The following is a 15,826-nucleotide window of genomic DNA, read 5'->3' as shown; positions in this document are numbered from 1 at the left end:
AACTGACATGATATGATCTATGTCATGAATGCCGGTATAAAAAAAAAAAAAAGCACTAAATAAATAAATAAATAAATATATTCTATATGATTATAATATTGATGGTGTCACATCCATATATACATACATGTGTGTGTAAATAAATATATATATATATATATTATATATAATGTATACACACACACACACACATACACACACACACATTTATATATATACACACACACACACATGTATATAAGAACATAAGAACATGCCATACTGGGTCAGACCAAGGGTCCATCAAGCCCAGCATCCTGTTTCCAACAGTGCTCAATTCAGGCCATAAGAACCTGGCAAGTACCCAAAAACTAAGTCTATTCCATGCTACTGTTGCTAGTAATAGCAGTGGCTATTTTCTAAGTCAACTTAATAGCAGGTATGGACTTCTCCTCCAAGACCTTATCCAATCCTTTTTTAAACACAGCTACACTAACTGCACCAACCACATCCTCTGGCAACAAATTCCAGACTTTAATTTTGCATTGAGTGAAAAAGAACTTTCTCCGATTAATTTTAAATGTACCACATGCTAACTTCATGGAGTGCCCCCTAGTCTTTCTATTATCCAAAAGAGTAAATAACTATTTCACATTAACCCGCTCTAGACCTCTCATGATTTTAAACACCTCTATCATATCCCCCCTCAGCCGTCTCTTCTCCAAACTGAAAAGTCCTAACCTCATTAGTCTTTCCTCATAGGGGAGCTGTTCCATTCCCTTTATCATTTTGGTTGCCTTTCTCTGTACCTTCTCCATTGCAATTATATCTTTTTTGAGATGCGGTGACCAGAATTGTACACAGTATTCACAGTGCGGTCTTCACCATGGAGTGATACAGAGACATTATGACATTTTCCGTTTTATTCACCATTCCCTTTCTAATAATTCCCAACATTCTGTTTGCTTTTTTGACTGCCGCAGCACACTGAACTGATGATTTCAATGTGTTTTCCACTAGAACGCCTAGATCTCTTTCTTGGGTGGTAGCTAGCTAATATGAAACCTAACATTGTGTAACTATAGCATGGGTTATTTTTCCATATATGCATCACCTTGCACTTATCCACATTAAATTTCATCTGCCATTTGGATGCCCAATTTTCCAGTCTCACAAGGTCTTCCTGCAATTTATCACAATCTGCTTGTGATTTAACTACTCTGAACAATTTTGTATCATCTGCAAATTTGATTACCTCACTTGTCGTATTTCTTTCCAGATCATTTATAAATATATTGAAAAGTAAGGGTCCCAATACAGATCCCTGAGGCACTCCACTGCCCACTCCCTTCCACTGAGAAAATTGTCCATTTAATCCTACTCTCTGTTTCCTGTCTTTTAGCCAGTTTATAATCCACGAAAGGACATCGCCACCTATCCCATGACTTTTTACTTTTCCTAGAAGCCTCTCATGAGGAACTTTGTCAAACACCTTCTGAAAATCCAAATATACTACATCTACCGGTTCACCTTTATCTACATGTTTATTAACTCCTTCAAAAAAGTGAAGCAGGTTTGTGAGGCAAGACTTGCCTTGGGTAAAGCCATGCTGACTTTGTTCCATTAAACCATGTCTTTCTATATGTTCTGTGATTTTGATATTTAGAACACATTCCACTATTTTTCCTGGCACTGAAGTCAGGCTAACTGGTCTGTAGTTTCCCGCATTGCCCCTGGAGCCCTTTTTAAATATTGGGGTTACATTAGCCACCCTCCAGTCTTCAGATACAATGGATGATTTTAATGATAGGTTACAAATGAATCTTTACAAAACAAACCTATATTTGCTCGAACGAGAGGGAAAAACGTACGTGACTTGTTTTTTCAGATACAAGGGAGGAGCGATTAGAATTGGAGTGGGGACAATATACATGCAATGGTGGCTCGGTTTGTAGACATGTTTTTGTGACACAGGTTTTTCAACATCCAGTTCTTCCCATTAAACATATATTGAAGGGACATTTTGACTGCAGTACGTCGAGGGTCATCTACGTTATAGTATGTCCGTGTTTGAAATTATATATAGGACACACTAAGTTACCCATAAGAACTCGGATTATACAACATAGAAGCTGCATTCATACACAAAAGAAGGAAGCCCCTCTTGTAAAACATTGGTTAGATCAAGAACATACTGTTGATCAATTGAAGTTTTGTGTAATCCAACAATTACAATCCCGAAGAGGGGGAGCTATCTCTCAGAGTTTATGTCAAATGGAACAGAGATTTATCTATTTTTGGCGCACTTTAACACCTAATGGACTCAATACCATGATTGAATGGGAAGCATTTTTATAAATGCATTAAAGATGGATAACATGTTTGGTATACAGAGTGTAGTATGGAGTAAAGACAATTTTTTGAGATAGGTAGTATTAATAGGTGGGAAATGTGGCTTTTGCATTTGATTGGATGAAGGGACGTCATGAGGAGGCATTTAAATTGAAGTAGCGTACGTAGAGGAGCCTTGCTATGGAATCAATAGTCTGAAGCCGTTTGGCCGGTATAGGAGAACAGTTAGAGGTAAGAAGCTAAAAAATGCTTTTCGCTGTTATGGAGGGCACATAGATGGGAGCGAGTGAGGTGATGAAGAATAATGTGGGAGTTTGCTATGTGGCTTTGGTTTTGTAATTTGGTATAGAGAGCTGAAGGACAGTTTGCGAGGCCGTATTAAAAACAGCAAGACAACAACATACCAAATATTTTGAACTCCGCGCCCTTCTAGTCATCTGGACCCTCCTTCAGAAAGAAGATTTATGTCAGTAAGTGTGTATTTTGGGAGACTTATGGTGGTTTTAGGTGAGAAATATTACTTGGGGTATTTGTTGATGTCTAACATATATTTATAGGTCGTCTGAACTATAAATGCTAACTTTGGGCAGCTAGAAGCATTGATTTGATATCGTCATACAGATGAGGTTTGTGAATGTTCTGAGCGTTGGTAGCGCACTGCTGTTTTTGGTCTGTTGTGAGCAGAATTAAATAAAGGCTAAAATATGTTTGAAAACATAGAGGTGGTTTCAGTTGATTTTCTAACAGTTTGTGGTAGAAGTGGCATGAGAACTAACGGGTTCATTTTATTTGTGTTGGTGTTAGAACATAATAATTGATTTAGCCGGAAGGCGAGTTTGAACCCGACGTCTTCTCTGTTTCATCCCATGTTGTCAAGGTGGGTGTGAGACGAGGTAAATAACATTTTTTGCAACATGTGTTTTTTTAACATTTATCAGTAGAAATAGTTTGATGTTTAAAGAGGCATACATATAAATACATAAATTTGAAGTTTGGATGAGGGATAAAATATATAGTTTTAGGGGGTTAGGGAGGTTGGTTTTTAGGGTTGGGATATTAAGGAATGGATAAGATATTGTAAGAGTATGTTATTTAGAGTGCAATGGGGATTGGATTTAAAAGAAAAATTTTTTTTAGTGTTCAAAGGGATTTTTTCTTTTTAAAAAAACTTTTTCTTCCTTATTAGATACAGTCATAAATGAGACTGTGTGTAGCTGATGGTTTCATTTGAAAATAGAAGTTCCGCTGAAGAAACCGTATAGGTGAAACAAGGGCCTTGTTGAGATATTCGATTACACCATCAATACGACATAGTGTGAAATTAACAGTTATTGGAAGATTACAACTTGGGATAATTACTATTGATTTGTAAAATATTGTAAGAATGCTGTATGTAGGAACTAAGGTATCCGCATTGTAACTATTACTATGTATTAACAAATGAAAATTAGTCATACATTAAATTGTATTGCAACAAATTTAGACACATTATTTTGACATATTTAGGTTGGGTAAAGCAGGACAAGTGTGAGACTAGCTAGGGTTGAGAAGTTGGTTTTATGTAAATGAGGGATTGTGAATTTCATATATTAAGTAAATGTAAGAGTCCTATGGATGTTTGAGAACAAATAATATGTAAATCACATTTTATATAAATTTTCAATAAATATAAATTTTAATGTAGAAAAGAAAAACTTGTAGTATTGAATATTATAGGATAACTGAGGTGCTTTTATCCTCCCCCTTCCTTTTGGGTTTTTTTTGTGGTATATATATATATATATATATATATATATATATATATATATATACATACACACATATACACGTTTATTCGTATATATACATACATACACACACATGTATATGCACACACATATATATATACATAAACACAGACACATATACATGCAACATCCTCATATTTTGGGGATAAACACATCTTTATAAAAAATGGCGTGGTGGACATTATTTTTTAAATAAATGAACTCTCAATAATATAGGTGAAAGAAGATAACAGCAAGAATTTAGTGCAATGTATATGAATATGGGAACTTTTAAGAGGGATGAAATTGGAAGGTTGGCAACTAATAATGATGTAGTGCTACATTAATTGCTTAAGGTGAACATGACTAATAATGATGTAGTGCTACATTAATTGCTTAGGGTGAACATGAATACTATGGTAAAGTATTTCAATTAATGGATATGTAGTGAAAATAATTAGTATAATACAATAGTACCATAAATTGCTATAGTGGAAAAGATTACCTTTATGCACCTTTATGAGTGCACAGGCCACTCTCCTGTGCGCGCGATTCAGTATTCTAATTAGGCCCTGCGGTAAAACCAGGTAAAAGGAGGTGTCCCTAGCACCTCCTTTTGGACTGGAGCAGCGGCTGTCAGTGGGTTTGACAGCCGACGCTCAATTTTGCTGGCGTCTGTTCTCGAGCCTGCTGACAGCCACAGGCTCGGAAACCAGACGCCGGCAAAATTGAGTGTCCGGTTTTCGACCCGACAGCTGCGGGCCAACTTCAAATTTTTTTTTTACTTTTGGAAAGTTTCGGGACCTCCGACTTAATATCGCCATGATATTAAGTCGGAGGGTGCACAGAAAAGCAGTTTTTACTGCTTTTCTGTGCACTTTCCCGGTGCCCGAAGAAATTAGCGCCTACCTTTGGGTAGGCGCTAATTTCTGAAAGCAAAATGTGCGGCTTGGCTGCACATTTTGTTTTCTGAATCATGCGCGAATACCTAATAGGGCCATCAACATGCATTTGCATGTTGCGGGCGCTATTAGGTTTGGGGGATTGGACGCGCATTTTCGGCCCCTTACTGAATAAGGGGTAAGGGAAAACGCGCGTCCAATGGCGGGTTAACAGTGCGCTCCATTGGAGCGCACTGTACTGTATTGGTCCGTATGTTAGAAATGATCACCATAAGGCATTACTACAATGAGTGTATTACCGAAAATGATCAATATCATGCATCATGACAACTAGATACAATATGGAATTATGGATTTTCAATGTACTTGAATAATTATCAAGCACATTACAATAAATACATGTGTTCCTTTCAGATATCATGGACCAGATTTCTTACCTTATTTGCTTGCCTTCTCGCATATCATACAGGGAAAGGAATACATCCATGTCCTCGCCAATTGTGTTGTAAGTGAAGCTCTTTAGGGTCAAGAAGAAGTGGTGAGGTACTGGCATGCGGCAGGTGTCTCCATGACGCTGACGAATTGTATCTACCTGATCAAATAAATAAACCCCATAGAAATCAGAGGGATTTAGTTTTTCCAAAAATGGACTATCACAAAGGAAAACTCACAGTGGCAAAATCATAATCGGACTATGTTTCAAAGAAGGAACATTTTATGGGGTAGATTTTCAAAGGGTTGCGCGCGTAAGATACGCGCGCAATCCCCGAAAACCTCCCCCTGCCTCCCCCTGCGCGCGCCGAGTCTATCTTGTACAAGCTTGGCGGCGTGTGCAAGCCCTGGGACGCGCGTAAGTCCCGGGGCTTGAAAAAATGGGCGTTCCGGGGGTGGGACCGAGGCCTCCGGAACAGCCATCAGGCTGGGGGATGGAGAGCCGTCAGGCGTAACTTCTTCAATAAAGGTCGGGGGGGGGGGCAGAAGGAAAGTTCCCTTTGAGGGAGGGAACGGAGGCAGGCTGCTCGGCTCGACGCACGCAGATTGCACAATTGTGCACCTCCCTGCGCGCCCCAACCCTGGATTTTATAACATGCATGTTATAAAATCGGGTGTAGATTTGTTTGCGCGAACAAATCTATGCCCGCCCGCATGTTATAAAATCTGGCTCTATGTGTTTCACATTTGGGAAAGTAGTCCCAAATACTGATTGCTTTGTACAACAGAACACAAAATTCATCAATGTGAATCAGTAGAAAATGCTTATATTTGGAAAAGTGTGTTATAGTTAACAGATCATTGGTTTAAATGACTCACTCATCTTACTAAGTGGATTTGAACAGTTTATTATCATATTAATACAGTAAATAATGCAAGTAAAGAATGAAAAAATCCTGCTCCAATTTAGCATTGCCTTTAGAATTCTCTCCTGATTCAAACTTTGTGCAATTATTAGGGATTTTGGTATTAAAGTACTGACAGCACACAGGTGTGTAGTATGTTTCTGATAAAACTCAGAAGAGCCCACAGTGTCTCATAATGAGTGTTCTGGAGAATCACAGCGCATATAGCAATGTGAGCAGATATATAAAATCAGAGGTGGAGGCAGACTGATATATCCTATAATATAAGACCTGACTCTGGGTCTCCTACAGAGGTCAAGTGAAGTGAAAACAGAACCAGGTGAACCCCTTAGACAAAACACTAGTAAATATGGCCACCCATACGTGGTCACTAAAGAAACCGTTGCATTCTCTACTGCAGCGCTTCTCAACCAGAGTGTCGCGACACACCAGTGTGTTGCCAAACAGCGGCAGGTATGTCGCATGCTACCGGTCTCCCGCTGCTCTTCCCCCTCTTCCTTCACCGAGCAAGAGGTAGGCTATCTTCCACTGCTGCCGTTGCCGCCCGGGCTATCAGCACATTCAAGCAGTGTTAGTGGAGGCTGGCAACTGCGGCTGGGACTTTTCTTCTTCCCGCACCTGCCGCCACCCTAGCCCGGAACAGGAAGTGATGTGCAGTGGGGTGCGCGGGAAGAAGAAAAAGCCGTGCTGCATGAAAAAGTAGCGGCGGCAGCCCCAAGCAAAATCAGAAGCAGCCAGAAATAATTTTTATGAGTTTTTAATTGTTGGATATTCTGTTCATAGTTGTTGTGAAACATTTATTCTGCTTATTAGTATAGTTATACAATTATTTCTATTTTGGGATATATAGCTGCTTGGCTAGTTCTGTTTTCCTAATAGGTGTATTGGTGTTTAGGGCCTGATTTAATATTTGTAGTGTTGCCTTTTCATAGGTAGGGTTGTTACTGTTTGAGTGCATTCCATAATACAAGTGTAACTATGTGCGGATTAGTTTATGTGCATTACTGCAGATCCTGGGAGTATGTTAGGTCGGTTCTGTGTATGTGACCGAGGTGAGGTATTTTACTGTATCAGTCTTATTTGTTGTATTTTCTCAAGAGGACATGCATTAGTGATAAACGGCTGTCTTTTCACAAGTAGGGCTATTGAGCCTGGTAGTTGGAGTTTGTGTTGCTGTTACTGAGATGACACTAGAACCAGAATATATTTTTTTGTAAGGTGAGTTGTACGGGGAATGTCATAATTCTGCTTTACATCCATAATTGTGGGTCGGGGGGGGGGGGGGGGTCCTGTGGATGCAAACTGTACTTTTACATTTAGCTCTATGATGGTCATGTGTTCAATGTGTCATGCATGTGAGAACCATCTGTCAGGTGTGTCCCAACAGAAAAAAGGTTGAGAACCATTGCTCTACTGTGCCTCAGTGCCTCTATTGTCCTCCCCTCTATTATAAAGCATGTCACATTTCTACACATCTGAGGAAAAACAAAGTGTACTGATAGATAATTCTGAAAATAGGCAGATAGATGTACTAGCTGAGTATGTGTTTCTGCTTAGCAGCAGGAGCATATTATAAATGTGTCCTCATGAAAATAATGAAAGTTATAATTGAGATTAACAAGAATTAATTCACAAATCTGCATTTTAAAATACAAATTGTATATTGTTGCTCTAAATATTTTACCATAACATGCACACTGGCATTATAAAAGTTACAAGTAAGTATAAACATAAACTGATCTCACCTTTCTCATACATTTCCTTGCCAAAGCTATTAGGTAAGTAGCTCTCTGAAGTTACAGTTTAACTTTATGTTTTGACTGTCAACTTTTAAGGGATGCAGTGTATAACAGTACACTGTATAGGTGAATTTATAATCTAAGTGAGACACATAGGATGAGGAGTAGGTGACCTGAATATAGATAAGTAGAAATTGGCTTTTGTTTTTTCTGTTGTACAGCACTAGATGAGAAGAAAGGTTCTGTATGTCATTACGACAATGAACCCAAGAACTTACTTAGCTTGCTTCTCTTTACCTTTCATGGTAAATAGAAAAATCTTCATTTTTAACATTAGAAAATATGAATGTAAACAACTCACGTTAAAATGAAACAGCAAACTTTCATGCTTGGATATTTACCTGTGATGTACCTTGTTGTACTCCGTGTCTGCTAGATAAATGCTGTAGGAAGAAAGAAAAGAAGTTGTTTTAGATCACCATTCATATCTTACACTTGAAATCTTGTGTTCCTGACATTTCCACTACTAGAAAAAAACATTTTGCACTTCCAGAAAAGCAGGAATATATTCCAATTTGACCTTTATTTGTCTCTTTCTTACAAATGATCATGCTCAGCCAAAGGTATAGATTCACCAGTGATTTAACGGTACTGTTATTGAGACCAAAGTGATAGTTCAAAGACTAGTGTTCTGCACTGCCAAGTATAAAACACAAGTTTCATCCCTATCTTGTCAAAATCCTTAAATACTTAGATACTCAATTTTGCAGTTGAAGTCTCATACGATTAACAAACCAGAAAAATCATAATACTATGCTATTTTATATAATAACAGATATTATATGATTTAGCCCTTTCCTAACACATTGGAAATGCTAATAGTACTTCAAGCAAAGATTAGAGGGAGCTGTTCCCGCTGGTCAGTCATGTGGGCAAATGAAGATATGCATACAAGGGTTTTGCCAAGAATATAAAATCTTTAGTTTTGTTAAAGCATTAGCCTTCCTACGAACTCACTGATTAGTCTTTTGGTTATTATTTTGGTTTTCCACTTAATCGACTCTTAGTTGCATTCAGACCAAATCTGTTTTTACATTGCAAATTTCATGATAAACAATTCTTGGATAATTGGTTCCAAACTGCATTGCATACAAAATGGATAAAATTACTTTAACAAAAATTTTTTTCCTGATATCACTGATGAATGGCAGGCCTTTACTGATATGGTAGAGAGAAGTGTTTGTTTGTTTTTTAATAATAATAATAATAATAATAATATAATTTCTTTTATTTACAACCAGCAGTAAATGTACTCTCAAATGTCATCAGACAATAATAGGATTTGATGTATCAGTGATAACCTTTCTCCACCTGCCAGAAACCCTTGCCCCTCCACCAACCCCATCCCCAAGCATGAGAATGACAATAATAAAACAGTACAATCATCAGGTTGGCAAGCCAAAACACCATCTCTAACAGAAAAACTATTTATGAAGCACATTTCTATAACTTTAAAAGATAAGCCTCCCAAGAGCTTGCAAATTTCACCAAGGCATCATGTTTAAGTGCAGTTTGTTTCCCTATATAAAAGTCAGTACTAAGTTGCTGATATACTACTGGTAATTCTAGAGTAAAGGGCTTCTTCCAAAAGGCTGCCAGTGAACATCCTGCTGCAATAATAATCTGCAAAATAAAAACATTTAACAAGGCCTTAACTTTTAAGAATAGGAAGACCCAAAAGAAACAATTTGGGATCCTGTGGAATCAAAACATGGGTAATATCACTTATCAAAGCAATAATCGAATCCCAAAATTTTTGAACACGAGGTCAGTCCCACCAAATATGACAGAGAGAACCAACCCTCCACACTAGAGCCAGCACTCCTCCATAGCATCTGGATATATTTTATGCAGATTATTTATCTGGAGTAAGATACCACCTAAATAATAACTTGTGTCCATTGTCCACCAATACTGAAGGAAAAGAACATCATCCCACTGACAAAAAAATAAATCTCAGGTATTTTTCTCTAGCAATTTCCATGTCAAAAAATGCCAAGGCTTAGCAGCTAAATCCTCATTCAATAAAATATAAGGTTTACAAATTGTCCCCCTAATACTACAGGCTTTATCTCAATATCCTTTAAATAAAGTTTTCCTTCTCAAAAGGTCAGCTTTAATCCTTTTTTAGTCCATAAGATGTTTCAACTGTAAAAACAGAAACTTATCTTTGACCGTTAGTAAAACTTATCCATAAGAGCTTCAAAGCTCAGCAATCCTGCAGCCCCCACGCCTGACACAGTTGAGTGAAACTAGGCCAAGTTGAAACTCCTTATTAGATCTCAAAGGAGTCTTTAAAAAGACATTTCTATCCTCCACCAACAAAGGTTTCCACTTATCCGACAATTTTATAGTGAGGAGAGTAAAAGACAAGAGAAGGGGAGGGAACACACTTGACATCTTAGGAAGCCTTAAGAATGCTGAAATAAGCACCTACCCAGCAATAGTCTGTTCAATTTGGACCCAGTGAGGCCAATATTCAAAATGCATTCAGCATGATTCAGCCACATAAGTGGGATTTATGCAGCTAAGTAGCGGCCGCTGACTATGCGCCTACGTTCAGCAACTGCTGCTTAAGTCTCTTATATAGCTAAAAGTTAGCCGTTAGCCACATAACTTGTGGACATGTAGTGGGTAGATCGGGGCAGAACAAATTAGCCTGTGGAGCTCCTTAACCTGCATGGCTACTGCTGCACGGAAAAAAGAAGACTGAAGGGGGACCCCTGCTGGCTGTAGGTTTAGTGCCATGCTGGGCATGCCCAGTAGGTGCCAGTCAAAGTTCTAGAAACCCATAAGTGAGGACTACTTATCCTGTGAGAAAAGGTAATACCCAGAATAGTAGAGGGAGGTACGAGACTAGACCTTGCTGCAGGGATAAGATCTGTTGATCTTGGAAATGGCATTGGCCTAGCAGTGGGTGGGGGCAAAGAAGGAAGCCAGGTTCCCTCACAGCAAATAATGACATTACCCGAACCTGAAATATTAAATGTAATCTGGAAAGCTCTCCAATCCCTAGAAAAAGCAATCTTGGGATTAACTAAAGATGTTATTGAAGTTATGCAACAAGTCAAGAATAATGCTATTGAAATAAAGGCACAGAAAAATAAAATTGAGAGACTGGAAGAAAGAGTAACAGAAGTTGAGAAATCAAATACAACAATAATTCAAAATGATATGGAAGTGAATAAAAGACTGGAAAAAATTGAAAATGCATTGAGAGCTTACAACCTAAGATTCCTAAACTTTCCAGTTCTGAAGAATATTCCTCCGATACAATTATTTAGGTTGTATGTCTCTCAAATACTAAAGATTCCAGAAGAATTAAAACCGGTGATATCAAAGGCATATTATTTATATCCTACTGAATAGAGAAAAGAGAATGTACAACAACAAGATATACCTTATTTAACTACTCTTTTGAACTCATCACAGGACTTGATAGTATCATGTCGCAGACCCTTTCTAGTAACGTTTACATTTCTTATGGATAAAATAATATCTTCAAGCATTATTTTAGAAATAGCCAGATGTTATTTTTTGGTCAAAAAGTATGGTGCTACCAAGATTTAGTGAAACAAACTCAACTGAGAAGAAAACCCTTTTTGGAGATGAGAGGAGAGGCTGTGCAGAAAGAAATAACTTTTAAACTGCAATTTCCATGTAAATGTTGTTTAATGTATCTGTTGCAACTGTCCCTTCCCGACGGCTTCATTCTGCCTACCTTTCTTTCTTTGCTCCTCCTCTTGCTGCGGATGGATGCCGGGCTACCGCGGCGTCTGCTTGTTGCTCTCTCCGGCATCCCCCGACTGGCTCCCTGGCGATTGATATAGGCCACCATCGTTGGGTTGTCCAACATCACATGAACCGCTTGATTCCACAGCCTGTGGCTGAACTGCAAGCATGCCAGCTGTACCGCCTGGGCCTCCAGGTGATTGATGTTCCAGTGAGACTCTTTGGAATTCCAGTGCCCCTGGGCAGTTAACACCAGACAGTGAGCCCCCCAACCATGGAGACTCGCATCTATCATGAGTACCAACCAGGCCGGAGAGGACAAGGGAACTCCCTTTCTCAGATGATCTTCCTGCAACAACCACTGGAGGTTAGAGCAGATTTCCATCGGCAGATGGAGCTGAAACTCATAATCCTGAGAATGCGGGTTCCAACGAGAGACCAGGGAGTGCTGAAGAGGACGCATATGTGCCCTTGCCCATGGCACCACTTACAGGGTAGCTGCCATCAAGCCGATCACCTGTAGGTAGGACCACACCGTCAGGCATATGGTGTTCATCAACTGAAACACTTGAGACATCAATCTCCAGATCCGAACTTCCAGTAGGAAAACTCTGTCCTGTCCCGTGTTGAACAGAACCCCCATATACTTCAATGACTGGGAGAGTTGAAGATTGCTCTTGGACAGATTCACCACACAACCAAGCTCCTGCTCCTCTCTTCCTGAGACTTGGCTTGAATCAGCCAGTCGTCCAAATATGGGTGCACCAGGATTCCTTCTTTTCGCAAGGCCGCCACTACCACCACCACCAAAATCTTGGAAAATGTTCTGGGAGTGGTAGCTAGACCAAAAGGCAATGCCCAAAACTGATAATGGCACCCCAACACCGCAAGCATAGAAAGCGTTGGTGTTCCAATCGGATGGGAATAAGGTAAGCCTCTGACACATCCAAGGAGGTCAGAAATTCCCCCATCTGCACCGTCATTATTATAGAGCGTAAGGTTTACATTCGAAAATGAGTCACCTTCAAGTGACGGCTGACCCTCTTGAGATCCAAAATGGGACAAAAGGAGCCCTCCTTCTTGGGCACAAAGCAAATGTTCCTTACCTGTAACAGGTGTTCTCACAGAACAACAGGATGTTAGTCCTCACATATGGGTGACATCACAGGATGGAGCCCAATCACGGAACACTTCTGTCAAAGTTTCCAGAACTTTGACTGGCCCCTACTAGGCATGCCCAGCATGGCACTAACCCTGCAGCCAGCAGGGGTCCCCCTTCAGACTTGTTAAAAAACTACAGAAGTTCACTACTTTGCGATTTTGAGGTGACACAAAGAGGTCTATTTGAGGATAACCCCATTGTTGGAAGATCGAGTTCGCTACTGAGGGGTTTGAGGGACCACTCGTGCAGTTGAAAGGTGCGACTCAGCTTGTCTGCCAACACATTGTCCACTCCCGGCAAGTAGGTGGCCCTGAGGTACATCGAGTGGGAGAGGACCTCCGCCCATATCTGCGCAGCTTCCTGACACAGAAGGTAGGAGCCCGGCCTCCCTGTTTGTTGACGTACCACATGGCCACCTGGTTGTCCATCTGGATCAGGATGACTTGATTGGAGAGGCGATCCTGAAATACCCTGAGAGCATATCTGATTGCTTGCAGCTCCAAGAAATTTATTTGGTGTTTGGCTTCCTCTGGAGACCAAGAGCCTTGTGTCTGCAGATCGGCCACGTGGGCTCCCCAGCTGAGGTTGGAAGCATCGGTGGTGAGAATTATTTGAGGGTCTGGAGCCTGGAAGGGCAAGCCTTTGAGGGTCTGGAGCCTGGAAGGCCAAGCCTTGGAGGAGATTGACCTGATTTCTCCACCAGACGAGAGACTGACAGAGTGAGTCGGTTACGTGGACAATGGTCGACAGGGGCTGAATGGATTGAGTCCATTGTGACCTTAGAATCCACTGCATGACTCTCATGGCGGCCATTGGGGTGACCTGGACTGAGGACGCCATGTGTCCCAGGAGGATGAGAAAGTGGTGTGCAGTCATGGAGTGCTGAGACTGCAGCTGGTGTACAAGAGACACGAGAGAGAGAGAGAGCTCCCTGTCGAGGATTTGTCATAGTTGAGGAGAAATCAGAGTGAAATTAGAGTGTGTAAAGTAAGATGTAGGGATGACAGAGCAGCTTGCTGAGTGGGAGCCCTGATTAACCAATCGTCTAGATAGGGGTAGACATGAACACCTTGAGTCCTGAGGAAGGCTGCAACTATGACAAGGCATTTTGTGAAGACTCGTGGTGCATATGTGAGGCCGAATGGAAGCACTCGGTACTGATAGTGCTTGGGGCCTACTAGAAACCTCAAGTATTTGCGATGAGATGGAATTATCTCAATATGAGTGTATGTGTCCTGGATGTCTAGAGAGCAGAGCCAGTCTCCTCTTTGTAGAAGCGGAAGAAGAGAGCCCAAGGTTACCATTTTGAACTTCTCTCGGTGGAGATACTTGTTGAGGGCACATAGATCCAGAATTGGAGAAATGCCTCCCGATTTTTGGGGGATTAGAAAGTACCGGGAATAGAATCCTAGGCCTTGTTGGGAATAGGGCACTAGTTCTATTGCCTTGGACTGGAGGAGGAGGGAGACCTCCTGTTCCAGAAGGATAGAGTGATCGGATGTTCTCCACGTCGGTAGAGGTGGGGAGTCCAGTGGAATGGAGAGAAAGTTCAGACGATAACTATGAGCGATTATCGCTAGGACCCACTGGTCTGAGGTGACTGAGTGCCACCTGTTGTTGAAATGGCACAATCAACCTCCCACTGGTATGTGGGACAATGGAATCTGGCTGATGCTCTCTATGCAGGAGTCAAAAACCGGAAGCAGGGCCCGGCTGAGGAGCTGCTTGCGGTTTTTGTTTTCATATCTGACGAGACTGGGCTTTTTGAAACGGTCTATGGTCTTGTAGAACGGGTTCTAGTTCGTGGCGGGTAGGACTTCTTCGGGCGGAAGAATGACTTCTGTCCTTTTGGAAGGGCAGTTTTTTTTTAGAGTACTCAGAAGGCATCAGAGAGAGCTGTCTTAGGGTCTCATGATGGTCCTTGAGTTCTGCCACCGTTCGTTGAATCTGCTCGCCAAGCAGATTAGCTCCTACGCAAGGCAGGTCAGATAATCTGTCTTGTACTTCAGGGCGAAGGTTGGAAGTCTTGAGCCAGGCCCATCGTCTTGCCGAGATAGCAGCTGCAGATACCCTGGTAGCAGTGTCAAAGATATCGTAAGATGATCTGATTTCATGCTTGCCTGCCTCAAAACCTTTGTTTACTAGAGTTTGGAGTTGCTCTTGAAATTGCTGAGGTAGGGAGTCTGTTAAGTCTTGTATCTGCTTAAATAAGACCCTATTATATTGGGTCATATAGAGCTGATAAGAAGCAATTCTGGAGATGAGCATTGGTCCCTGGAAGACACGGCGATCAACGTTATCTAGAAATTTCTATTCCTTGCCTGGGGGAAAGGAAGTGTGAAGTTTTGATCTCCTTGCTCTTTTCTGGGCAGATTCGACAACCACAGATTGGTGATCCAATTGAGGTTTGCGAAAGCCTGGAGCTGAATGAACGAGATAAGTGGTGTCAGCTTTCCTGTGGACAGGAGCAACAGAGCCAGGATGTTCCCAGTTTTTTTTAGGAGATCCAGAAGAACTTGGTGGATAGGGATGGAGGTTATTTCCTTGGGAGTATCCAGGAATTGTAACAGCTCCATCATTTGATGCCTGTCATCTTGTTCAGTCTGCAATTGGAAGGGAACCAATTCAGACATCTCCTTCACAAAATTTATAAAGGAAAGGTCCTCTGGAGGAGAATGCTTTCTTCTTTCAGTAGGTGAAGGTGGTGAAGGCAAATCATCGGTGTCTGAAGAATCATCAGTCCAGGTGTCACAGGGATCAGCACCTGCTCCTCTAG

At 40.9% G+C, this 15,826-nt stretch overlaps 1 protein-coding gene across 4 annotated transcripts in view; it reads right to left on the bottom strand.

Moving 5' to 3' along the window:
• DOCK3 (dedicator of cytokinesis 3) overlaps positions 1–15,826 on the bottom strand; it is a 1,203,328-nt gene that overhangs the window by 662,880 nt on the left and 524,622 nt on the right. For all 4 annotated transcript variants that reach the window (XM_029599541.1, XM_029599543.1, XM_029599542.1 and 1 more), the window contains 2 exons: positions 8,498–8,539; positions 5,437–5,591 (listed from right to left, as the gene is read on the bottom strand). In XM_029599541.1, coding sequence (XP_029455401.1) covers positions 5,437–5,591; positions 8,498–8,539 — 197 coding nt within the window. The remainder of the gene's footprint in view (positions 1–5,436; positions 5,592–8,497; positions 8,540–15,826) is intronic.

Source organism: Rhinatrema bivittatum, chromosome 4, assembly GCF_901001135.1.
Source record: "Rhinatrema bivittatum chromosome 4, aRhiBiv1.1, whole genome shotgun sequence".
Lineage (NCBI taxonomy): Eukaryota > Metazoa > Chordata > Amphibia > Gymnophiona > Rhinatrematidae > Rhinatrema > Rhinatrema bivittatum.
This window is presented reverse-complemented; position numbering and strand designations above follow the sequence as displayed.